The sequence below is a fragment of the Clytia hemisphaerica genome, unplaced genomic scaffold (assembly GCF_902728285.1).
Source record: "Clytia hemisphaerica strain Z4C2 unplaced genomic scaffold, Clytia hemisphaerica genome assembly, whole genome shotgun sequence".
Lineage (NCBI taxonomy): Eukaryota > Metazoa > Cnidaria > Hydrozoa > Leptothecata > Clytiidae > Clytia > Clytia hemisphaerica.
The window spans coordinates 450,098-477,086 of record NW_027103497.1 but is presented as its reverse complement, the minus strand read 5'-3'; the positions used below and the strand labels follow the sequence as shown (position 1 = coordinate 477,086).

Here is a 26,989-nt window from a genome sequence, read left to right as displayed (position 1 = left end):
CATATTATTCCTGTCTCTAAAGAAGGGTGTCGGAATTTAGATGAGGAGGGATGTCGATATTAGACCAACTTACGGTAGTAGTAGCAGTGGGAAAGAAATAAAAAATGTATACATAAAATAACAACCGTACATCCTGTGCCCAAGTTCAGGAGTTGCCATAAAGCCATTATGGTAATAACCGGGAGGGCACATTGCTATACATTGTACATAAAATAATATACCTGAAAAAGGGATCATCCCCAAACATTGATCTTCCAAACATTTTAAGATTTCCTTCCTAAAGTCAGTTCTAGTCCTGGCCTGGTTTGAGTGTTTGTCGTGTCGTTCTTCGTTTGAATTCCTTCTGATTTTTCCAGAATTTTTTACAAGGACACTTTCGATTTCTAAGTCGGCACCTTTGCACAACATATTGGGCACATGGGGGCGCGTGGGTGTTGGATGGAGGATGAGCGCCCTCATTTCCAAACAGATTCACGCAAATCATGGAGAATGCCGAGTTTGTTTGGATGTGTATTTTTCTGCGATGAGGGGAGACGGAAAAAGTTTTCATCAGAGAAAATATCGATATTTAATTCGAGCTGTGACTGTGTGATACTCACGGTAGGGGGTATACTCCATTTTTTCACATTTTAGCCACCCTAGAGAGATTTTTTCCCAAAAATTTTAGTCCAAATTTATTAGACGATCTAGTCAAAATTTCAAGAATTTATGACCCTTTGATTGAGGGAGTTGATTTTTGATTTTCGTAATTTTTCGAACCCTTACAGAGAGACTCAATTGCTTTTTAATAGTCTTTCGAGTGACTACCGAGAGAGTGAAAAAGGCTTTCGCACAAACCCGGCACCCGTTTTGCCTTAGTACCCCCCCCCTCGGGGAGTGAGATATTTTTACTTCAGCCAATCCCACGATAGCTCCACGAGTGATAAAATTAAAACCAAAAGTAAAAGATGAAAAACAAATCAAGATATGTATGGTGTTATACTTTGGAGGGTAGCGAACCCCTTATGAAATCGAATTGTGGCTGACGTCTTGAAAGATTTTAGAATAGAATAAATTTTAGAATTAGTTAAAAGAGTAGTAATTTTGAAAGAACATAGATTGTTCAAGGGACATTGGAAAAAGCAGTAAACTACGTCGATCGGCAGGAATAACAAAGATATATCTGGGGTTAGAAAATCCTGAACTCCTTCCCAGTCCCCAATTCTATTTTACTATGATGGCGCTCACGAAAGATTTGATTGCACGCGACCGTCCATCATTAAAATAAAAAAAACGTGCAAGGTTGTTCTAGTGGGTACGTGATTGAGAAAACCTTTCCACTTATTGTCATCAATCAAGAAAGAACAATTTTTTGTATCCTTCTATTTTCCCAGATTTAAAATTCACCCTCAGGAAATGAAGATAATCTTTACCCGGATTCAATTTTACTTCAAGATATCACTGTCAATTTCAAATATTGTATTGAAGGAAGGAATTCCAATTCTAGTGTACAGTCAGAGATTTCACTTTTCATAAGCCTCAAAAAAGAAACTGGAAGTAAGATAGAAAAAAAAAACCCAAAATAGTGCTGCTGTTAGGATTAATATCAGAGAAATTAAATATTTTAGGAAAGCCTATGGCAAAAGATAATTCCATTGCAGTGAGTAAATAAAACTGCTCACGCGATTTCGAATTAGCCTATGAAAAAAATAAGAAAATTATTTCCATTGATCTATTGGAAATTCGGAAAGCTAGAGTCTCTTGGTCAAGCTAGAGTCTCTTGGTCAAGCTTTCGAAAACAACTGCAACTAGTATTATTTTGGCAAAGGATGATATGGTTCCAAGCTAACTAACTGGGCAATTTCTTTGGAAAGGCTAGATCGTGGGTCGAATAATAAGTTAAGCTTAAGAAGAACCACACCGAAAGAACAGAAGAAATTGCAAACATGAGCGATTAGAGGCCCTTGTATCTTACTCTATAAATTAGATAGTTTCGTAGAGGTCAATAGGCCTGTGAAATACACATCTATAAATTAAGTCCCAATAAGGGTTTTTATACTTCACCCACCCGATTTCGCAATTGGATCACTGAATGATAAATTGATAAGAACATACATAAACGACGTGCAGCCCAGTTTCATTTAAATGAACTGATGACTATTGTGGAATCTTTTTGCTAAATTAACCACGTGAAAAAGAATATTTACAAATCAACACAAACAAAAATATATACAAAAAAATACAAAAAGTATTTACAAAGTGATCCCCAACAACACACAGAAAACTTCCGAAAGGTTCAATGCTACCTGGCATTTTCGTTATTGATTGTTTGAAGGATTCGCTTACTATCAATTTCAGATGAGTCTCCCTCTTTTTCAATATCATGTTTTCGCTTGTTTTCATTGGACGTCAAAGAGGGCTATCAAAGAAATATTACAGTGTCATTCAATTATTCTCGAAACTTCATCGCTTTTTATCTGACAAACTATGTCAAACATGGACGAAAATTTTCATGATGGACTACGTTTTTCAGCAACCAATGATTATCGCAATCTTCGTACCCAGAGCCATTTACACCACTTTTTGATTTTACTGATGGACGTACAAAACCTTCGTGAGCACTACCAGAATCATAAAAAAACGAGCTACTGTAAGGGGCTGGGTGCAAGTTTAGTTGATGTAGATTTTCAGACGCCAAAACTAATTAATGATACCAGGAGAAATATGCCTTTTTGAGGTACCCTAAGGAGGTCCTTTAAGGATCTTCTGTAATACTGTAAACCCAAAACACTTTTTCCTAAAACTTTCAAGAGCGATTAAAGCATAAGTTCTAGTTTAGACGGCCGACTTTCTGCCCTGCCTATTCTAATTATTAGAGTAGGCAGAGAGTGGGCACAAAGTTGGCAGTTAAAATCTTCGCTTGGAAAAGGTTGAAAGAAGACATTGCATTGACGTCAAAAGAGGGCTATGCATTGACTTTAGACAGCCCACTTTATGCCAACTTTAATTCACAATTAGAATAGGCAGGGCGAAAAGTGGGCCGTCTAAACTAGAGCTAATCTATTGTCGCTTTTTTCTATAAGTCTATACTCTAATGTCGCCTTTTCTGAAATCCAAGACCCCGTCTTTAATAACTGTGTACCAAATGCTGCATCCCATATTCAACTTTACATACTCCCAAAAAAAAAACAAGGGGAAAATATCAACAATGACTTTATTCAAAATGAAACACTTTTAGAATTTCAAAGCTGACCTTTTTGATTTCGTTCTGCAAAGCGTGTTTTTCTGTCCACGATTTTGCATTTTCGTTGAACAGTCGTTTGTTGGTTAGAAATTCTTGAGCCTAGAAAAATAAAAAAGAATCCAAAAATCTAACACTCACTATTCAGTCTTTAAAGAGAATTACAGTTGACTTTTTTCCTTAGTTGTATCTTCAAGGGACCGAAGATTCTTTTCAATTTACACAACCATGTGTCTAAACTGGAAAAGTTTGTTCCCGATAGCAAAAATACCATAAATTTAAGCCCGACTGGGAAATTGACTATAGTTTCATCCTCTTTAAAATCTGATGGTAAAATTGCACTCCAGAACCATACTCACTGGAGCTGAGAAAAATAGAATTTCTAACCCCATCCTCATTGTTTGGAAGAGTTTCATCGAGGCTGTGAGACAGGGGCGTCTTGTAATTAAAGAAAGAATTGGATTATGGAGAGTATTTATATGACCTTCAAGCTAAGAGGAGCAATATCAAAAAGATTAGAATATAGCAGAGGTTCAAATTAGAGAGCGTTGACTTTACTCACAATGTCAGCCATCAGAGGATCATCAGGGTTCGGATTTGTTACCAGTAGTTGTATGGACTGAAGCAGTGATGATAAATTTAAAGATGGCTTCCAACTTCCCTATTATAACAAAGAAAAGAAGTTGCAGTTAGTACAATCAGACACGGCGGAAGCCTTTTGTAATCTGGTACGACAAAAGAGGAAATTTAAGCGATTTTAACGACGAAGAGGAAAATTTCGGGATTTTTTGTGAAAATCTGCCGTACCTGGTGCGTCGTGCCTGGCTATCAATAAAATTGAAATTGATTTAACGGATTGAATAGAATCTTTGAATATGAAATCAAAATTGATTTTTTTCACGAATAAAATTATTTTTAATCTGCTCCTCAATCTGAAGACATCTGAAAATGCGAGGAGTTAAATTTTTATCCATATATGGGTCTTACAAACAAACGTTTCAACTTTCTGGGCCTACCTAGGAGGTCCTTTAAATTAACCAATGTTCGTCCGTTCGTCTGTTACCAACTTTTCTTGGGCTCATTTAGTTTTTCCTAATTTTTTGCACAATGATGCAAAATGGCAACTTCCAAAAGGTGACGGAGCCTGATTAACGGAAAAATGGGGGGGGGGGGGAGACTGGCTAAAAATAGGATTTTTTGGACTTTGTGCAAAATTGCTTCATTAGGTTTGTTCTAATTTTTGGCATGAATACAAAGGGCAAGGTTCTCTAAAGTGGCTTCGGTTTGTGGGGAAATTCCCTATTACCGTCCACAGGGAAATCACCCTATAAGGTAGAGAATCCCTGTGGGTTTTAACTTTTTCAAGATTTTTCCCCCGATAGGGGGGAATAATTGTTTTAATCGCTTTACGTATCGACATTTACAGACCCAGGATTCACTGTTGTCGAAAAACAACATAAGCCGGGTTTTTCAATTTCTTTGGCAGGACCATACACGCCTTTTTATAAGAACAAACTATATAAGAACATAAGGCTTCGATGGCCAAAAATATTAAGAACAAATTAAGAACATTTTAAGGGCTTTGCGGTCCCTAAATAAACACCTATTTTCTTAGGAAAATGGATAAAAAGACTGACAAAATGGTGAAAATAAGAACATTTTAAGAACATTTTTAGGATTAAAACTCAAAACGTTAAGAACATCTGGAGGCTTCAAAAATTTTATAGATGTTCTTATTGAAAAAACGTGTCTTCATTCTGTGGAGTCATTAGTGAGTCTTCGAACTGAAGAATCTTATATCATATATCATGAACATATAAACGACTAGACATCCATCTCCTTTGTCTTTTTGTAGAAAGGGCTGCTAGCTTCGTTGCCGCCTCGTTAAAAGCATAAAATGAAACAATAGATTTTGATGATATACCATTTGGGAGTACCTTGCTAACAACGTCAAAACTTCGACAAAAGTCTCTGTTGTTCTAGTCTTCTCAAGTCTTTTATCTATATCATAACAAAGATAACAGAGGCAAAATCATCGTCAGCTTGTCAAAACTCCGACTATTATTTCTAAATTTTGACTTAAAAGTGTCTAATAATTTTAGAAAGTGTCGCATATCTAATTTCGATATTCTTATGACACAAGCTCTAAACTTTGGCAAACTATTTTTTTCAAGTCATAAAAAAAATTATTGGAGTGACAAAAGGGATTCAAAAGTATACACGCAGTTGAAATTCTGCATTTTAGAGTTGAAAATGTTGATAAAATATATTACAAACTTGTGAAAAAATTCGAAAATAATTTTTTTGTACATTAGGAGTAAAATGTTCAAGCTCTATCAATCCTTTTACCTAACTAATTCAAAGAAATAAAATTATGACGGAATATTGTCGGATTTTTCATACCAATTTTAAAATACAGGCGGCAACGAAGCTCGCTTCAAAGAGACAATAAAAGATAGATGTCCAGTCGTTTATAGGTTCATGCTTATATCAATATCGCATTTGCTCTTTTCACAAAGATATACAGTATGTTTAAAAATCAAGCACTAAAACTACGAGGGCAAGTTTAAAGGCGTTATAATTGTTTTTTTCTGAGAGCTGAAAGATTGAGTGGAAATTGAAATGATACACAGCGTAATTTAATTATACAGATTTATATTTACATCGAATGCAAAATAATTTCAGGAGTTTGTAGTTTTTTAGTTTTTTTTTACGTTTTTGATGCGGAGAAGAGTTCACCATCGACCGTCATCTTCGGGCAAGGGAGCCTCTTGGGCTTCCTTAATGAGTTGTTGTGCAAAGGCTAAACGTTCTTTTGATATGCCAAGGCTTTGTTCATCTTCTGTCTTGTTTACTGTGACCATCTTGGGCGCCAACTTTTCGGTAACTTTTTTATGATGACTGTTTTTTGCTAAGTTTGACTTAACTTTTGATGGTTGAGGTTGACCTGCGTTGGCTGGAAGCAAGCCACACTTCTTTAATTGTTCAAACTTTGACGGAGTGACGGTTAATTCCACGCCATTTCGATCGACAAAAGTAACCATTTTGGGCGCCAACTTTTCGCTAACTTTTTTATGATGGCTGTTTTTTGCTAAGTTTGACTTAACTTTTGATGGCTGACCTGCGTTGGCTGGAAGCAAGCCACACTTCTTTAATTGTTCAAACTTTGACGGAGTGACGGTTAATTCCACGCCATTTCGATCGACAAAAGTAACCATTTTGGGCGCCAACTTTTCGCTAACTTTTTTTGATGGTTGTTTTTTTTTTTGTTTGCTAAGTTTTGATTGAAACCAACTTTGGCGACCTGGCGTGGCTTGAAGCTGCGTTGGCTTGACTGAGCCACCACACTTCTTTAATTGTTCAAACTTTGATGGAGTGACGGTTAATTCCACGCCATTTCGATCGACAAAAGTAACCATTTTGGGCGCCAACTTTTCGCTAACTTCTTTAAGATGGCTGCTTTTTGCTAAGTTTGACTTAACTTTCGATGGTTGACCTGCGTCGGCTGGAAGCAAGCCACACTTCTTTAATTGTTCAAACTTTGATGGAGTGACGGTTAATTCCACACCATTTCGATCGACAAAAGTAACCATTTTGGGCGCCAACTTTTCGCTAACTTCTTTATGATGGCTGTTTTTTGCTAAGTTTGACTTAACTTTAGATGGTTGACCTGCGTTGGCTGGAAGCAAGCCACACTTCTTTAATTGTTCAAACTTTGATGGAGTGACGGTTAATTCCACGCCATTTCGATCGAAAAAAGTAACCATTTCGGTTGCTTATTTTTCACTTTTTACTTTTCACTAACTTTATTACGATAACTGACAGTTTTGACAGGATGAGAATTACTTCTGCATGCGCTGAGAGGTTTTTTTCAAAACTGAAGTTGTTTAGAATTATGAAAACTTTTCATATGCATGATATTTTTTATTTGACGTCAAATATTTCAGCTACATTCTACTTCTACGTCACACTACAAGAAAGTTAACTTTCTCTTTCAAATGTCTGAGCAGTAAATTGCATAGTATAGTCGACTATTCTGAGCTTTGTGGTAGCCTAAAGGCCTCAAAAGACGTTGATTTTAACAACATCTTCTTACTTGTTCATTTCTGGCACCATTTTTGAAACTACCTGAAGATCCTATAAATTAACCCATATCCGTCCGTTCGTCTGTTACAAGCTTTTCTCGGGATTGGCTCAATGGTTTTATCTGATTTTTTGCAAACTGCCCAACAATGGAGTTTTAAGGACCCTTGTGCAAAAAATGCGCAATAGATTTTTCTGGTTGTTTGCAAAAAGAAGGACAAAGAAAAATCAGTGAGGCATTTTATATAAAAAGACAAAAGCACACAATTAATATACAAAGACTTTCTAGACCTTTACTATTGTTTAAGCAAATGAGATCTTTTTCAGAATTCATGTTTTGAGATTTAAGCGTCATTACTTTTCGTTTAGAAATTAGATAATGTTTTATTGTTTTAATGACATTTTACTAATTTATTTATCATTACCCATTTTTCAAAACTGCTTTTAGAATTTGTAGCTAAAATTCATTTTAATCATTTCAATTTTTTACTGTACTGAGGATGGTTCTCTGTTGAGAAGCCGAAACGTCTACAAATAAATTTTAGAAAAATGAACAAGAAGCTTCTGTTAGTAGACACTTTTTTACTAAAGATGTATCAAAGGATTGATTTGTTTAAGGAGTGCAATGTTATCTAAAAAGTGACTGAAACCATTTCCCCCCGAAAATTAAAAAAACTCCTGTTAGTTTTATATTCCATGATTCAGCATATGGCTTGTTATTTTTTCAATTTCAGTTTAAGGTCAGATAGAGTTGGTGCTGATGCGACCGGGTGTGACATGTCTGCGAGCGTTGGGCTTGAAAAAAAATAAAAACAAGTTTTAATAATTACTTTTGGTGGCATTTTGAGTAGATCCAAACAGATTCTTCCGGCAGTGTCGACATTTGGATGGTAAATTGGAGTGATGAATTTAACGGACGGTGGTTCAAAAGGATATCTGAAAAAATTGATATAAAGGATTAAGATGAACTCCAGCATTGAATTCGTAGAGGTGCCTGAATATCAAATTAGTGGGACTTACGAAAACTTAGTCAATGATACAAGAGGTGTCCAGTAGCGTTCTCAGGGGTGTCAGAAAATTTGTGTAGGAGAGCAGATGTTTATGACAAAGTAACTATCTATTCATAACATTAAAAGATAATAACTTCGTAACAAAATTGCGCTTTCCTACACAAATTTTCCGACACCCCTGAGAACGCTACTGGTGTCCTACGGAATCATATGCAATTCTAAGCACCTCTACGAAACCGAAGTAATGAAAAAAACATTTGAAACTCATATTTTGTCACCGCATGGCAAGATACCGGCAATTTTTTCCTTGTTCTTCGAGCACCGAGCCACCGATAGAACTAATACCGGTTATACCCCCCTTTAAAAAAAGAATGCAAAAGAATAATGCAAACCTGATGATTAAGAAGAAGACGGGTAAGATAGAAAGAATCAATAGCCAACGATTATTACCAAATTTAAACGCTACAGGTTTATCGAGTATTTTCCCCTTTAAAATCTCTAAAGTCTTGAAGCTTAGGTGAAATCACTACTTTGATTGTACCTTATTATATAATGTTACAAGGTCTTACATAAAGGAGGACGGATTTTTCGAAAAAATAATTTGAAACATCGTACCTTTCGGTGAGTTTGATGTCGAGTTGGAAAACGCCTTTTTCGTAAGGTGATTCTTCCAAAATAATGATACCTAAAACAATAAAAGTCGAGATACAGTACTTGATTTAGAAAATTTCAGTGTTTTTTTGAATATAATACAAATTGAAAATACTTTTTAATGACCCATTTTTAGAAACTTGAAAATAAAATACTGGTTACTTAGATTCAAGAAACATTAATAAAACTTTAATTATCAATTATTTATTTAATTAAATATAATCCTGAATCAAAAACGACTAAAATTTGGGTTTAGACACGTTTATAAACAGCCAACCCAATAGTCAATGATGTAACAGTACTAAGCTGGCCACGTGTCCCGTGAATCATTCATGATTAAACACAATAAGCTTATGATGAATATCAATTTAGATGGAAATTCATCAGAATTCGTTGGTTCAGTGACTGTTTGGTATGTTTCATTCAGTCAGGGATTACTGTAAATCAGAAATATCTCCGGAAAAGGTGAGTTATCTTGATTATGAAGATGATGTATCTTTTTCTGGATATAAAATATTAGCTATTATTCCTTATACATGGACATACATAGATACCCTTACCTATGAAAGTAAGCTATCGGCATAGGAAACAGGCTAGAAACAGGTTGTATTTACAATAGAGGTATAAACAGAAAGGAGCCAATAACCATCGATACCTACATCCCTCTTCTCTCGTAGAGCAACTGGGAACCCAAAATATTGTCCCCGGTGGAAAGTTATTCTCCAAATTTTGTCCCACTGAAAATAATCAAATAAACCTATCCTCAGTGCAAAATATTTACTACTTTTCCCATCCCCACTGAATTTTCTGAGATGCCTTGGAGTTTTTACAAGATACTTCAATAATTGGTCATTTAAAGTGATAGAGATGACGCGTTCTTCAGAAAAAGTAATAAGATTCTTTTATTACATCTTAACGACCAACCAAATCAAATAAGAGCTTGTAAAAACTCCAGCTTGTCCCAATTTTCTGGCTTGAAAAAAAAAGAATTGAAATCCCCAGCCACAAAAAATATGAGAGTATCAATCCCCATAGAGTTCCAGTCGAGTTTAAGTGTTTCTTTCTATCCCCACTGACTAAAAAAATTCTACTGGGTCTGTGAGAAGGGAGTGTATACCTTTATTAGACAAAATGTCAGGTAATTAACTTCTAGTCTGTGCATTTAAAGTTCATTGAATCTTACATAGCAGGCAAGTTAGATTAATAACAATAGAGTACGTGGCCCCCAAAACGTCTATCCAAATTGAAATCTTTCTAGTGAATTCAGAAAATAGGGAAAGTTAAAAATTTTTCTTGTGAATTAAGCTTCAACATGTCTAGTTTCTTTCCCAAAAGTTAATTTTCTTAGAATAAAGATTTTTGTATAATTTTTTTTTTCAGTCAAAGTTGAGTCCCATTTTTCTAATGGCCCCCAGAACGGAGGTTTAGTTTTTTCGAAATATCTTAATCAAAAAGCATAGCACCGACATCAAATTATTATCAATAGGTATGAAGGCAATGCTTTACGACTTAAAAAAGTCAAAATTTACTTTGCTCTTTATCTTCATACAAATGGTTGTCAAAACGGAGGCTAGTGACCCCCAAAACGTCGATTTAATTAAATTGAAATTATTAAAAACCCATCACTTAATCATGTCTCGAATTAATGACACGATAAAATAATTAGTTTTTAGATAATTTTGCAAAAAAAATTCATACCAAAACAATAAATGTTTCAGGCCAGGCTAAGTGCAAAATCCTGTGCAAAATACTAGCAGTTTCCAATGTTAATTTTATCGTAAAATTTTTAGAATTTTCTGAAAACCTTGAATTACTGAGTTGGTATGTTGGTATATGTTTATAGTTTCCAGAGTTACCCAGTTTTTAGGGGTTAATTTGCAATCTTGTTTGACTTTTGACGGTTTTAGTCCAAAAAAAGGAATTTTCGAAACTAATTTTTGAAAAAACAAGGAAGAAGAAAATTAGCCATGTTAAAATTGAAATTTTGGTATTTTTCTTTTTTCGGACTCCAGAGAAATGTGTTAGGATTGAATCTGAAGCTTTTCCAGGTTTTAAAGTATCAACATGGCTCATTAAGGGAGAACCTCCGTTTTGGGGGCCGTCTCCGTTTTGGGGGCCATATACTGTAGATTATTTAACAATTTACACAGCTAACTCCTAATGCAATTCGGTTAATTTCTCAAAGAAGAAAAAAAGAATAGGTAGTTTAATTTTAAGTTTTCTTTTAATTAAACATACTTTGCCTTCAAAAATTGCCATAAATGTAAGTTAACGATGACCAAACTGAAGACACAAAAAGTTCTAATACAGAAATTAAAAAAATACAAAAAAATGTATTGAACTCCTTTACACGCTTTTTTTATAAGAATACAATTAATAAGAATGTTCATGACGAAAATGGCCAAAAAATTAAGAATATCGTAAGAATAATATTGCCGTCATGAAAATTTTCAATTCTTTTTTTAGGATATTTCCTACTTTTATAGTTTTCTATTTCATTTACTTTGTACTTTCGTAGCTGTTTTAATACATTGATTCTTTTGTCCTTTTATGCATACACATTACTTTTCGATGTTTTTGAGACTATGACTAGTACAATCTAAAAATTAACCTTAAAAATATGTTAAGAATATTATATGATTTTTACTAAAAAGTTAAGAATATCCATGATGAAATGGATTTACACCTTTCGCATTCTTATAAAAAAGAAGAAGAATGTATTAACAAGTGACACTTTTATGGACCTACCTGGTTATGCATTTAACACATATATAATTGATATCTACGTGAGCGTGACCATCAAACAATCATTCAGAACACTAATAGTTAAGATCTATTAAAATTAGTCGTTTGTTTCTTATAAAAAACCGTTTAGAAAGCAAAATTTCATGCTCTATAAATATTCTTTCATATTCAAGACTTCGTGAGCAAAAAAAACATCGATCTCATCAAAATATTGAGTAATTTGGCTAAGAACATTGATGTATGCTTATTAATAGTGATTCTTATAGATAAAGATGCGTTTTTTGAGCTGAAAAATTAGTTTTTTACAAAAATCTGCTTGAGCCATCTTTTACCTATTTTCATTCAAAAAATTAGAAAAAATCAATGATCCAATTTTTTAAAGTCCAAAAAAACCGTCTTTTAGCCGTTTTTTGGCCCAAATTTGCCCAAAAACATTTTTTTTCGAAAATTGGGCTCCGTCACATTCGAGGGTTTATAGTTACGCATCTCTGTGGAAAAAATAATAAAGAATGAAACATGCAATCTCGAGAAAAGCTAATACCTAAGTAATTGATAATGTGCTTATAAAAAAATATCGAATTTGGCCAGTTTTTCTACAAAAACACGCCAAGCAACCAAAGGTTCGTGTCTAGACACATATATTCTTTAAAAGTAGGCCCTCATGAGAAAAAAAAACATCTATCTCATAAAAAAATTTAGTAATTTAACTAAGAACATTGATGTATGCTTATTAATATTGATTCTTATAGATAAACATGCGTTTTTTAAGCCAACAAAATTTTTTAGCAAAAATCTGCTTAACCCATCTTTTACCTATGATGGTACCCTACTTTCATAGAAAAAATGAGAAAAAATTAATAATCCAATTTTTCACAAAGTCCAAAAAACCCGTTTTTTAGCAATTTTTTGGCCCAAATTTGCCTAAAAAATTTTTTTTTCGAAAATCAGGCTCCGTCACATTCGAGGGTTTATAGTTATGCATCTTTGTGCAAAAAATCAGAAAAAACTAATGAGCCAATCTCGAGAAAAGCTGGTAACTAACGAACGGACGAACATACAACGGTTAATTTATAGGACCTCCACAGGGGTAGGTCCAAAAAGTTACAGAAGAGTCTTTATCCCAAAGAATTTGAAATTCAAATATTAAACGTTGCATCATTCATGAACAGAGACGAGCCGTCATTTCGATGGAGTTTCATTTGATAGCCTTGATGTCGCAAGAAACGGTCTGGATAGTTGATGGATTGAAACGAGACTTCATTGCAATCGGCAAGACCAGCGACGGGTTTGAAGCAAGCGTCATTCTTGTAGAGGGCAGTATTTACGAAGGGATCCACGAACAAGAGAAGGTGTCGATGTCTCAAGAAATGGTTAGGTTGTGTTGTTGATTCAAAGCTGAACCCTTGGCCACAAAGCCCTGGCACTATCTTCCAAGCCGAGTTTGATGATGGTGCCAGTATTTTGGATACTTTTGATGTTGTGTCATAGCTGATGGCAAGATTTGGATAATTTTTTGATGGAAATGAAAGTGTAGGTTCATATGCAAATTTCTGTTGTAGGTGGTCGCTGCCTTGACAAATTGTCTCTAAAATATGATTTGAATTATGATATGAGCAAATTTTAAATGACAATGCATTGCTATTGCAAAAAAAGAACTTTTTAACTCATTCTTGGAATTATATTTTTGCGACTGATTTGGGCTCTAAGAAACACAGTGAGCCGAATTACAATACACATAGCCTGTCTTTTTACACATTCTTTGCTAACAATGAGTAAACTCGTAGTAAAAGGGTTGAAATACCGGTTGTACCTTAAAAGGGTCATAACTTTCATATTGAGAAACTTTGTTATTGCATATTTCTGGAATTTAAACAAAATTCTGCGCTGATGGATATGCAATTTGATGGCATTTGAAGCAAAAATGAGGCCACAGGAGTCTCTAAAAGACAAACTTTTGATGAAATTTCAAGAGGTCGGAATTTCTATTGTTACTGAAAAGGGCTCAGCAGTGAACGTATTAACAGGGCTCCATGAACACTTCAGAAACCCAAAAAACAGTTCAAATCGAACCCTAAGTCATATCTAATGATTAAAAACACCCATATGAGCTCATTAATACAGTGGACTCTTGGTAATTTGAACTCGAACAGGAAATCTTATTTGTTCGAATTATAGAGAGATTCGAATTGTAGAAAGTATTTTAAGATGGTCCCCCCTTGAAGGGGACTAGAAATAAGTTCGAATTATCGCCGACAACTTCAAGTGGGTCAGCATAAAGGTTGTTCTTCAAAGGGCCAGAAGCTTAGCTACAGAAACATTTTTACTACAATTTTTGGAATTTACATGAAATTCTACATCGATTGGGATACAATTTCAGGGTATTTGAAGCCAAATTGAGGCAACAGGAGCATCTGAAAGTTAAACATTCCAAGGGATCGTATTTTCGATTTATGAAAAGGGCTCCCGCAGTGGACGTGTTAAAACCCTGACAAAGATAAACTAACTCGATTGGTGGTAAAGCCTCGCGTGTAAATACAAAGGGCTCTAAGGGCTTCAAACTTTTAGTTTTCAGATTGAATTGCTTTATGTAGGCAGAGGAAGTCTGAATCCTGGTTGATAAATATATTATGTTCATTCAGTCGAAATATACAGGATAACTATTTAGATATTGTTCTGTATTAAGGGACTCTCAATAATTCGAATTTGAGTAGAAAGGTCAATCTGTTCGTATTGCGGAGATATTCGAATAATAGAGAGAGTATTTTACGAAGGATTGTCCTTGCGACGGGACCGGAGAAGAAGTTAGAATAATAGAAGTTCGAATTAACAAGGTCCACTGTATTAGCGAATTAGTCCCTCGATTCCGAACCAATGGTTAGTTCAGCAGCCCACAAGCGTATAATGAAGATAAAACTGCAATAATATTTCAAATCTTACGAATATTAAATGTCGCATCATTCTTGAACAGAGAAGAGCCGTCATTTTGATGGAGTTTCATTCGATAGCCTTGATGTCGTAAGAAACGGTCTGGATAGTTGATGGATTGAAACGAGACTTCATTGCAATCGGCAAGACCAGCGACGGGTTTGAAGCAAGCGTCATTCTTGTAGAGGGCAGTATTTTACGAAGGGATCCACGAACAAGAGAAGGTGTCGATGTCTCAAGAAATGGTTAGGTTTGTGTTGTTGATTCAAAGCTGAACCCTTGGCCACAAAGCCCTGGCCACTATCTTCCAAGCCGAGTTTGATGATGGTGCCAGTATTCTGGATACTTTTGATGTTGTGTCATAGCTGATGGCAAGATGTGGATAATTTTTTGATGGAAATGAAAGTGTAGGTTCATATGCAAATTTCTGTTGTAGGTGGTTGCTGCCATGACAAATTGTCTCTAAAATATGATTTGAATTATGATATGAGCAAATTTTAAATGATAATGCATTGCTATTGCAAAAAAAGAACTTTTTAACTCATTCTTGGAATTATATTTTTGCGACTGATTTGGGCTCTAAGAAACACAGTGAGCCGAATTACAATACACATAGCCTGTCTTTTTACACATTCTTTGCTAACAATGAGTATACTCGTAGTAAAAGGGTTGAAATGCCGGTTGTACCTTAAAAGGGTCATAACTTTCATATTGAGAAACTTTGTTATTGCATATTTCTGGAATTTAAACAAAATTCTGCGCTGATGGATATGCAATTTGATGGCATTTGAAGCAAAAATGAGGCCACAGGAGTCTCTAAAAGACAAACTTTTGATGAAATTTCAAGAGGTCGGAATTTCTATTGTTACTGAAAAGGGCTCAGCAGTGAACGTATTAACAGGGCTCCATGAACACTTCAGAAACCCAAAAAACAGTTCAAATCGAACCCTAAGTCATATCTAATGATTAAAAACACCCATATGAGCTCATTAATACAGTGGACTCTTGGTAATTTGAACTCGAACAGGAAATCTTATTTGTTCGAATTATAGAGAGATTCGAATTGTAGAAAGTATTTTAAGATGGTCCCCCCTTGAAGGGGACTAGAAATAAGTTCGAATTATCGCCGACAACTTCAAGTGGGTCAGCATAAAGGTTGTTCTTCAAAGGGCCAGAAGCTTAGCTACAGAAACATTTTTACTACACTTTTTGGAATTTACATGAAATTCTACATCGATTGGGATACAATTTCAGGGTATTTGAAGCCAAATTGAGGCAACAGGAGCATCTGAAAGTTAAACATTCCAAGGGATCGTATTTTCGATTTATGAAAAGGGCTCCCGCAGTGGACGTGTTAAAAACCCTGACAAAGATAAACTAACTCGATTGGTGGTAAAGCCTCGCGTGTAAATACAAAGGGCTCTAAGGGCTTCAAACTTTTAGTTTTCAGATTGAATTGCTTTATGTAGGCAGAGGAAGTCTGAATCCTGGTTGATAAATATATATTATGTTCATTCAGTCGAAATATACAGGATAACTATTTAGATATTGTCTGTATTAAGGGACTCTCAATAATTCGAATTTGAGTAGAAAGGTCAATCTGTTCGTATTGCGGAGATATTCGAATAATAGAGAGAGTATTTTACGAAGGATTGTCCTTGCGACGGGACCTGAGAAGAAGTTCGAATAATAGAAGTTCGAATTAACAAGGTCCACTGTATTAGCGAATTAGTCCCTCGATTCCGAACCAATGGTTAGTTCAGCAGCCCACAAGCGTATAATGAAGATAAAACTGCAATAATATTTCAAATCTTACGAATATTAAATGTCGCATCATTCTTGAACAGAGAAGAGCCGTCATTTTGATGGAGTTTCATTCGATAGCCTTGATGTCGTAAGAAACGGTCTGGATAGTTGATGGATTGAAACGAGACTTCATTGCAATCGGCAAGACCAGCGACGGGTTTGAAGCAAGCGTCATTCTTGTAGAGGGCAGTATTTACGAAGGGATCCACGAACAAGAGAAGGTGTCGATGTCTCAAGAAATGGTTAGGTTGTGTTGTTGATTCAAAGCTGAACCCTTGGCCACAAAGCCCTGGCACTATCTTCCAAGCCGAGTTTGATGATGGTGCCAGTATTTTGGATACTTTTGATGTTGTGTCATAGCTGATGGCAAGATGTGGATAATTTTTTGATGGAAATGAAAGTGTAGGTTCATATGCAAATTTCTGTTGTAGGTGGTTGCTGCCATGACAAATTGTCTCTAAAATATGATTTGAATTATGATATGAGCAAATTTTAAATCATAATGCATTGCTATTGCAAAAAAAGAACTTTTTAACTCATTCTTGGAATTATATTTTTGCGACTGATTTGGGCTCTAAGAAACACAGTGAGCCGAATTACAATACACATAGCCTGTCTTTTTACACATTCTTTGCTAACAATGAGTATACTCGTAGTAAAAGGGTTGAAATACCGGTTGTACCTTAAAAGGGTCATAACTTTCATATTGAGAAACTTTGTTATTGCATATTTCTGGAATTTAAACAAAATTCTGCGCTGATGGATATGCAATTTGATGGCATTTGAAGCAAAAATGAGGCCACAGGAGTCTCTAAAAGACAAACTTTTGATGAAATTTCAAGAGGTCGGAATTTCTATTGTTACTGAAAAGGGCTCAGCAGTGAACGTATTAACAGGGCTCCATGAACACTTCAGAAACCCAAAAAACAGTTCAAATCGAACCCTAAGTCATATCTAATGATTAAAAACACCCATATGAGCTCATTAATACAGTGGACTCTTGGTAATTTGAACTCGAACAGGAAATCGTATTTGTTCGAATTATAGAGAGATTCGAATTGTAGAAAGTATTTTAAGATGGTCCCCCCCTTGAAGGGGACTAGAAATAAGTTCGAATTATCGCCGACAACTTCAAGTGGGTCAGCATAAAGGTTGTTCTTCAAAGGGCCAGAAGCTTAGCTACAGAAACATTTTTACTACACTTTTTGGAATTTACATGAAATTCTACATCGATTGGGATACAATTTCAGGGTATTTGAAGCCAAATTGAGGCAACAGGAGCATCTGAAAGTTAAACATTCCAAGGGATCGTATTTTCGATTTATGAAAAGGGCTCCCGCAGTGGACGTGTTAAAACCCTGACAAAGATAAACTAACTCGATTGGTGGTAAAGCCTCGCGTGTAAATACAAAGGGCTCTAAGGGCTTCAAACTTTTAGTTTTCAGATTGAATTGCTTTATGTAGGCAGAGGAAGTCTGAATCCTGGTTGATAAATATATTATGTTCATTCAGTCGAAATATACAGGATAACTATTTAGATATTGTTCTGTATTAAGGGACTCTCAATAATTCGAATTTGAGTAGAAAGGTCAATCTGTTCGTATTGCGGAGATATTCGAATAATAGAGAGAGTATTTTACGAAGGATTGTCCTTGCGACGGGACCTGAGAAGAAGTTCGAATAATAGAAGTTCGAATTAACAAGGTCCACTGTATTAGCGAATTAGTCCCTCGATTCCGAACCAATGGTTAGTTCAGCAGCCCACAAGCGTATAATGAAGATAAAACTGCAATAATATTTCAAATCTTACGAATATTAAATGTCGCATCATTCTTGAACAGAGAAGAGCCGTCATTTTGATGTAGTTTCATTCGATAGCCTTGATGTCGCAAGAAACGGTCTGGATAGTTGATGGATTGAAACGAGACTTCATTGCAATCGGCAAGACCAGTGACGGGTTTGAAGCAAGCGTCATTCTTGTAGAGGGCAGTATTTACGAAGGGATCCACGAACAAGAGAAGGTGTCGATGTCTCAAGAAATGGTTAGGTTGTGTTGTTGATTCAAAGCTGAACCCTTGGCCACAAAGCCCTGCCACTATCTTCCAAGCCGAGTTTGATGATGGTGCCAGTATTCTGGATACTTTTGATGTTGTGTCATAGCTGATGGCAAGATGTGGATAATTTTTTGATGGAAATGAAAGTGTAGGTTCATATGCAAATTTCTGTTGTAGGTGGTTGCTGCCTTGACAAATTGTCTCTAAAATATGATTTGAATCATGGTTTAAACGAATTCTGAATTATTGTATGAAAAAAGCATAATATTTATACCTCAATAAATGGCATGATATGTTTGTGGCCACTGCACAGTAAGGGATGTGACAAGACAACTCAAAATAAGCTAAAAAGTTTATTGGCGATTACGTGTTAATGCAAAGGGGTGATGAATTTTTGAAACTGAATAAAATCTGACTTACGCTTAGCTTGGGCCACCGTCATCAACAAAAGAACCAGTGCAAACCAACGTTGACAAATTGAAGCCATTGTACTGTCTATGAACCACTCGCTAGACAGAATATCTTAAGTGTCAAATATCAAATTTCTCCCAACTTTTATACTTAGATAAAACATAGATAAATCAGACAAAAAATCTAATAGAAACACTCATTAATTCTTTAATTAATCGGTTTCTCAATTAGACAGATTGTTCCGCATAATTCCTTTCTCGGAATTATCTCAATGTTGATATGCATTACTTTGCAGTTTTTAATAGGAAATGACACGGCCAAGGTAAAAAACGGAAATTTAATGGGATTTTCCGCGAAATCCGCGAAATTTATCCAGTTAAAGTACCATTTGTTTACCTGCGAGAGTCGAAGTTTTCGAGAATTCTTTCTTAGCCCCAACAATCACCCCCACCTCCCTACTCTTTTAATTTGAAAACTGATTATATCTCAATGGCCTTTCTAGCCCACACAGACGAAAGCAATAATCATCAATCATCATATACAAATCTGAATAAAAAAAACAATTCTCGATAACATCTTCTGGGATAGAAAGTGCCGTGAAGTGATGGTCCACGATGGGACATTTTATGAAACTTGAAAACTGATGTAAATGGAAACAGAAACCTTCATTAAGTCTTTATTGATCCATTTCTAAATTAGCCACGTGGTTTCACGTGGTTTTGTTCTTAAATTTCCTCAATGAAAATATTCATTATATATTTTGTGATTTGAAATAAAGCTTCATGGACTTTTTGACACTTACCCATGACATTCAAGTCTATCATGTTAATCTCTTAAACTTAACTAATCTCTTAATCTCTTAAACCGATGTAATTAGATTTCTGTTTTAATTATTTTAGACTATTTCTCTGAAAAACCCAGAAGGGAGTTCTAGTCGATTTTTTCGTTTTTTATACTTCAATCTACGTCTGCGTGCATATTCCCTTGCGAATTTTCTTTTAATATCTAATTTTTCAATTTTAGCCATTTCTTTTGTATTGTTACTGCGGTATTATTATGCAGTCTCATAGGAATCAATCAATTATTCCCAGAATGAGTACACTTCGGAGTGTTATTTTCAGTTAATTTTTAACTATCATGTAAGAATTGATAGTGATTTACATATTACTATAGTAATTTATAGAATAGGAAGCTCATTGTTTTGTTCGAATTTATTATCACTTTATTCCCAAAATGAGTTCTCGCCCGTTTCTAACGACGCTTTTCCAAACAGTTGCTGGAAAGGGGTGATGCTTAAGGGGAATCCTTGGATTTCTTGTAGGTCAAATAAATATCCTCCTTAGGCTTTATAGGTCTGTAAAAACCTAAAGTACAACCAAATATTTCTAAAAAGGTTTTACCAATAGGCAGTAAGACGTCTTAAATTGTGACTGAAAGTAAAAGCTTAAAGGATTAGCCAGTTTATAGCTACCGATCCCGTAGAATTTGGATTTCAAAGGTTTCAAAGGTCTTGCTGTGTTAACTGATTATAAAATAATATTAAAAAGAATGTTCCTCTGGCGATACCACAACAGTCTATTGAATAATTAGCATAAATTACCATACTTCCAAGCTTTGGTGGATTGCCTCATCAAGCTTACTCATAATTTATTCCATTTGTACTGCTTGGGGCAAGTAATTTATACTGTAGTAATTAAATAGTAATTCGATATACCATTAAGATTGTAAGTTGGTTTAATGTTAACGACCCCCTTCTAATCCTAACATCCTTCTTCAGTTATATTTCAAAATCAAGAAGTAAATAAAAGAGAAAACAAGGGATAATTTTATGGACCTACCTGGTTATCAAACTAATCAATGAACATTGAAACAATGAAACACATAAGACATAACTGGTCAAAATACAAAAAGAAAAAAGAAAAATGAAAGCATATCTATTGGGAGAAACTTTTTGTGGTAAAAAACTGATGGAAAACAGGGAATTTCCCCACAATCTGCATTAATTTATGCAAAATTAAACATCTTTTTAACCACAAATAGGCCAATAACTTTTGATCTAGAGAAGTTGGGACTTTGGTGTAATACACTTTTTTGCTCAGTTTGAAGAGCTCTATCATGTGATATAGGTCTTTTTTTAATTTGAAGACCCCCCCAAAAATCATGAATTTCCAGGCCTTGCAATTTTGCCTGGAAACGCAAAAAATCGCCATTTACTCGTTACTTGCACGATAATATCGTGGAAACTTTTTGATTTTGGAATCTACATATACTAATTCGAGAGTTTCCATCGAAAAAAGTGGAATCTAAGAGGTGTATCACGAAAATCATTTTCTAGCCACTTTTTTCGACCTCAGCCGCGCGACTAAAACTCAAACCATCGCGCTCTACCGTGACATTTTCTTCTTTAAAAAAAAAAAAAATAAAAATAACAATTTGGCTAAGAACATTGATCTATGCTTATAAATAGTGATTCTTATAGATAAAGATTTTTCAGCTAGTGTGACTAACTGCCCTTCCTCATCTCGGGTGAGATCCCTCTAAATCAGAATCAGGATTAGAAAAAGCTAGATACTTGAAATTTTGAAAGAATGTGCTCTTTTATGCTCTTTAAGGGATAAAAGAAAAATGGAGTATTCATTCTCAGCCATTTTTTTCAAAATTTGGCCAAAACCAAAAATTTTGAGTCCGACTGATCCGGTCACAGATTGCCGTGAAATATGACGTTAATATGTTTATATGTCCATATCAATGCAACACCCATTAAAGAAAATGATTTGAAAATATTTCAAAAAGATTTTTTGAAAATGGCTGTGTGATTCAGATCGCTGAATACTATTCGGTTGTGTTTTATGCAGATTCTAGAAAAGGATTTATTAATATTACCAAAAGTAATGGTATTGTAGGAAGGAACAAAAAGATGCTTCAATCTTCTTGCTCCTCTGCTTTAGAGCTAGCCTGTCCATGATAAAAATAACAAAGATCTTTATTAAATTTGTTGTTCTTTTTGTCCATTTTTAGTAATGTAGGATTAGTCAGATAAACCCCCTCTCTGTAAAAGAGTCTTTAGGCTTTAGTCGTTAGTTGTAATAGGTTTATAGTTATTAATTGTTAGTTGTAATAAATTTACGGCACCGACATATCAAAATATAAAAATAAACAGGCCTGGTTTCTATACTGTATATTCGTGGGGGAAATGTGAATGTTCTAGAAGATTTAATTCTGTTACTAATCCCCAAAACTTGTGTTTTTTTATTTCGAAGTGCATCCAAAATTCATTTTTTATTTTAAGAAGGTTTTAAAGTAGCAAACTTAAAGGAGGGACAGAGCATTTTATTTCTGTAGAACATGTATTTTTCAAGGGAATAAAAAAATCATTACATATGAAATAATTACTATAATTACAGTTCATAACTACAATCATGGACAAAAGGTTGTAGACAAATGAAATTTCAGTGAAAAATTATGAGAAATAGAGCAAAATGACTCTTCAATGTGTCTGAAAGGGGAGGGAAGTTAAGAAAAACACACAAGTTGTTGCATTGCTTTTGAATTGCTTTTGAGGGAACCACAAGCAAAAAATCAGCGTTTTGATACTGGTGTAAGCCACTTAATCAAGCCCTTGTGGTTAGACTGCAGTGGGTGACTTTGAAAGACTTTGCAAGACTTTGAAAGACTTTGAAAGACTTTGAACAGCTTTGGATGGGTTAAGAAAGCACCCAGAACCTCTTGGGAACTTGTTTTTGATCGATATTGAAGTATTTTGCAAATATAGAAGTCTACAAACCTCTTGTCCATGATTGTATAAAATGAAAGATTTATCTTCCACAAAAAATAAGTTCTTTAAAAGAAACTCTTGCACCTACCTATTACATTAGATTAAATAATCCCCCACCTGAAAATTTGTGCCGCAAAAAATGGCCTGCTTTCTATCATATACAGTCTAAGCTTAAACTCATATATCAGGATTAGAAACTAGGCTAGTCTTACCTCTTTTATCTTTCCCGTTACAACAATACAATGCTGACAAGTTGACACAACACATTGACAAGTAATCCCTGTCCCTGTAAGAGAAGTTTATATCAAAATCTTTAACCAAAACGAAAGTGGTCTTTTCTACTGTTTGCTTTATACTGCAAGGTCAGCGCCCGTCGACTGTAAAATCCCACCCTTCACATATTTGTTTCAATCTGTGATCCTAAGGCTTAGGTTTTTTCTCATCTTCAATTTACTGAAGAAAGTGGGAATTTGATGTGAAAGTTGGATTGTCAACAAAGTGCCGTAAAAAATCATTGAATAAAAGAAGAACTTTAAATCTTAAATATTTTCATTTTGAAGAATTGGTGCAAAAAAGTGAAACAACAACAACTAATAACTACTTCAGGTACGCCTAAAGGGTAGAGGCGTAAAACTTTCGCGAGGACGAAAAATCGCAAAATTCACAACATTTACTTTCGCGAATTTAACGGAAAAATTTTTTTCGCTAGCATAAACTTTCATGAATCAAGACGTAAAATTGAGAACTTTCACATGAAAAAATAGCTTAGAGGAACAGTACTTCTTGTATTGAAACATTTGTCCTTTGACTTATTAGTCTTTTAGCAGGCTAAAAGGTGCCATAAAAAATACATTTTATTCAAATTTTGAAGTTTTACAGATTTTCTATTTTGTCAAGAATGGCCCTTCCTAGGATTTTTAAGAGACATTTACTTTCGCAAAAAGGGCCCGAATTCGCGAAAATCGCGAAAGTTTCTGCTCGCTTCGTAACCCTTATACAATACGCCTAAAGTAAACAGCTGGGTGTTTAAAATAAAAATGGCAAATACTTCTCTTTTCGGCAATTATTGCCGAAAAAGGCAATTTTTTCAACGATGAAATGCTGAATCAGCAGAAAGATAACAAAAAAAAAGAAGATAAAAATTGCCGTTTTTGGAAAAAAAAGTTGATTTTATTGTTGAGCATGTGGTATTTGACACTCTCGCAATCATAGTCCCACTGTGTCTTGCTTAGTTTTGTTTTCAACTGGTTTTTGTTGGAGATGAAGACTAGCAAAATTGAGTCAAGGTGTAAACAAACTTGTAACAGGGTTTCCGTTTTCTCTTTCTGGCTGTGTTTCAGCATCGATGCAGGATCTTTTTGCGTACTATTTAAAAATGTTATTGAGCAACGATTAATACACCGTTTAGTAGTGTCGACTGCGCACGCGTCCACACAATTTTCCATTGTTTTGATTTTAGTGATCGCGGGAAACTACGGGGGAGAGCGTAAAAAAATGGTAGGTAAAAATTTGGTTTTCATAAGGAAACCCAGCAGAAAAACGGTAGGTAAATAAAGAACTCCTTTTGATCATAACTTCTTTACCTCTAGATGAATTTTTGTGAAATTTTCAGGAGAGATCCATAAAACTATCATTGATATCATGTTCAAATATATAAATCATTCTTTTTAAAGGAAAGAAAACAAGACGACTTGAAGTCGAAAATTTCGCCTACAAATTGAACTACATAGGAAAAAGAAGAAGTAGAGATTGAAGCTAATCTGAAATCTACTTTACATCGAGCCTTGATGAAACAATTTTACAAGAACAACGAGGCTTAAAATCGCTAAAAAAATAAGACCAATTTAAGAACTATTGTTGTTTAGTTTTTAAGAACTCTTATAAAGTATATGCTTATAAAAAATAAATATGCTCATATTGTGCGCCGTCCGTTGTTTACTTTGTAAGAACTAATAACCGAAAGGTATGTCACCGTCTATCAAGAGTTATTGATTTGATTCTTATATAGTATATGCTTATCAGAAAAATAAAAATGCTCATATTGTGCGCCGTCCCTTGTTTACTTTGTAAGAACTAATTACCGAAAGGTATATCACCATCTATCAAGAGTTATTGATTTGATTCTTATAAAGTAAATGCTTATAAGAAAAATAAATATGCTCATATTGTACGCCAACCCTTGTTTACCTTGTAAGAACTAATCACCGAAGGGTATATCACCGTCTATCAAGAGTTATTGATTTGATTCTTATAAAGTATATGCTTATAAGAAAAATAAATATGCTCATATTGTACGCCAACCCTTGTTTACTTTGTAAGAACTAATTACCGAAAGGTATATCACCATCTATCAAGAGTTATTGATTTGATTCTTATAAAGTATATGCTTATAAGAAAAATAAATATGCTCATATTGTATGCCGTCCCTTGTTTACCTTGTAAGAACTAATTACCGAAAGGTATATCACCGTCCATCAAGAGTTATTGATTTGATTCTTATAAAGTAAATGCTTATAAGAAAAATAAATATGCTCATATTGTACGCCAACCCTTGTTTACCTTGTAAGAACTAATCACCAAAGGGTATATCACCGTCTATCAAGAGTTATTGATTTGATTCTTATAAAGTATATGCTTATAAGAAAAATAAATATGCTCATATTGTACGCCAACCCTTGTTTACTTTGTAAGAACTAATTACCGAAAGGTATATCACCATCTATCAAGAGTTATTGATTTGATTCTTATAAAGTATATGCTTATAAGAAAAACAAATATGCCCATATTATGCGCTATCCCTTGTTTACTTTGTAAGAACTAATTACTGAAAGGTATATCACCGTCTATCAAGAGTTATTGATTTGATTCTTATAAAGTATATGCTTATAAGAAAATAAAGAAAAAATCAAAACTGTGAAGCTAAAGACACAAAGATATATGACGTAATCCAAAGAAAACCTGCGAAAATCGTCCATGGTTATACGAGCGTGTAATTTGTAAATTGATTTTAGTGAGTTCGTCCATCGTATCAAGTACTTTCGTTTTCTAATTTTTTTTCCGCACCGCCGCCGCGAAAGCCTATTGTAATACTTTCGCTATGCGAAATTAAAAATTGACAATGTTTATATTCCTCTAACCTTCCACAGTACTAAAGTGCTCATTTTTACCTACCGTTGTCATTTATAGACAGCCAACAAACATTCTACACAAATCAGCAGCTCTGGTATTCTTGGACCTTATCTCAGCAATGCAGGAAATCATCGAATATACCCCACACCATAAAAAAATGACTCTTACATACCATCAATTAGTTGCAACAAATAACTTCTAGATGTTTTACTTCAATTTTACTTCAATTTTAAACCAGATGATCCATAAGCCTACTCATTCTAATGGAAATATATTAGACTTCTTACTGACTAATAACTCCGATTTAATCTTCAACTACCTATGCACACCAACTGCTCTCTCAGATCACTTCATCATTGATGTTACAAGCCATCTGAACTTTTCTATGACTGAAAACAACTAAAGTAATAACAATAATAACAAGCTAGATGTTGAATGGACCTACCTGATGATAAAAGTTAGATAGCAATGCGAGGAGAAAAAAATCAGTCAGAAAATATAGCGTTTAGCAAAAATGCATAACGCAATAAATTCATCATTGATTGTTGATGAGGGGAGAGGGAAGGGTTGTAGGGAAAAAATAAATAGGAAGTTGTGGTTGCAAAAATCAGTTTTATTGACAATTGAATTATGCTTGATGGTGAGCATTGTTATCAATAATGTTTTTTTGTGAAAAACATAGAAATACAAGGAAAAAAATCTAATCATGAAGAACGGTGAAGAAGATAGTGCTCAATAACAAGTAGAGCTAAATCATTTCATATATTTCTCTTCAAAAATTAAAAACAAACATTACACTGTGTTTCACGCACAAGTCGATCATCAGATGTGGATAAAAAATTTTCTACGAACAAATTCTACTTGTAGAAATCGGAATACCTAGTCCCAAAGGGAATATCTAAATAAAGCGCTAAAATATAAAACATAATAGAATAGTGATTACATAATGTACATGATTAAAAAGTTGAAAAGGTGCAAATAAAAGCTATTTGTCCGGAGGGACTGATTTATAGTTCTTTAGAATGAATCTATTTGTATGCCTGCATTTAGAGACTAATTCAGTTTTTTTGTTCACTAGTTTGCGTTTGGAAGTGATAATGTGGAATTTTTCTGCCAAACAAAGGTTGCATGTTTTTGTTCCATTTTTGTATGATGCAGCTTGATCAATTCCCAGGAGAGA

General features: G+C 34.6%; 2 protein-coding genes across 2 annotated transcripts; both read right to left on the bottom strand.

Annotated features, from left to right (window-relative positions):
- Positions 1–2,114: 2,114 nt before the first annotated feature.
- Positions 2,115–9,032, bottom strand: LOC136798761 (ubiquitin-conjugating enzyme E2 T-like; the record flags this gene model as incomplete). The annotated part of the gene is made up of 5 exons (XM_067055430.1): positions 2,115–2,398; positions 3,233–3,322; positions 3,783–3,881; positions 8,134–8,239; positions 8,929–9,032. Coding segments are annotated over 5 exons (516 nt in total), but the record flags the coding sequence as incomplete, so codon positions are not given.
- A 3,298-nt stretch (positions 9,033–12,330) lies between these two features.
- LOC136798747 (uncharacterized) lies at positions 12,331–19,032 on the bottom strand. The gene is made up of 5 exons (XM_067055414.1): positions 18,915–19,032; positions 18,251–18,697; positions 16,451–16,897; positions 14,647–15,096; positions 12,331–13,294 (listed from the first exon to the last, which is right to left on the bottom strand). Exons 1-4 carry the CDS (start codon positions 18,979–18,981, stop codon positions 14,900–14,902), a joined length of 1,158 nt encoding a protein of 385 aa, XP_066911515.1. The 5' UTR covers positions 18,982–19,032; the 3' UTR covers positions 12,331–13,294; positions 14,647–14,899.
- Between the last annotated feature and the right edge of the window lie 7,957 nt (positions 19,033–26,989).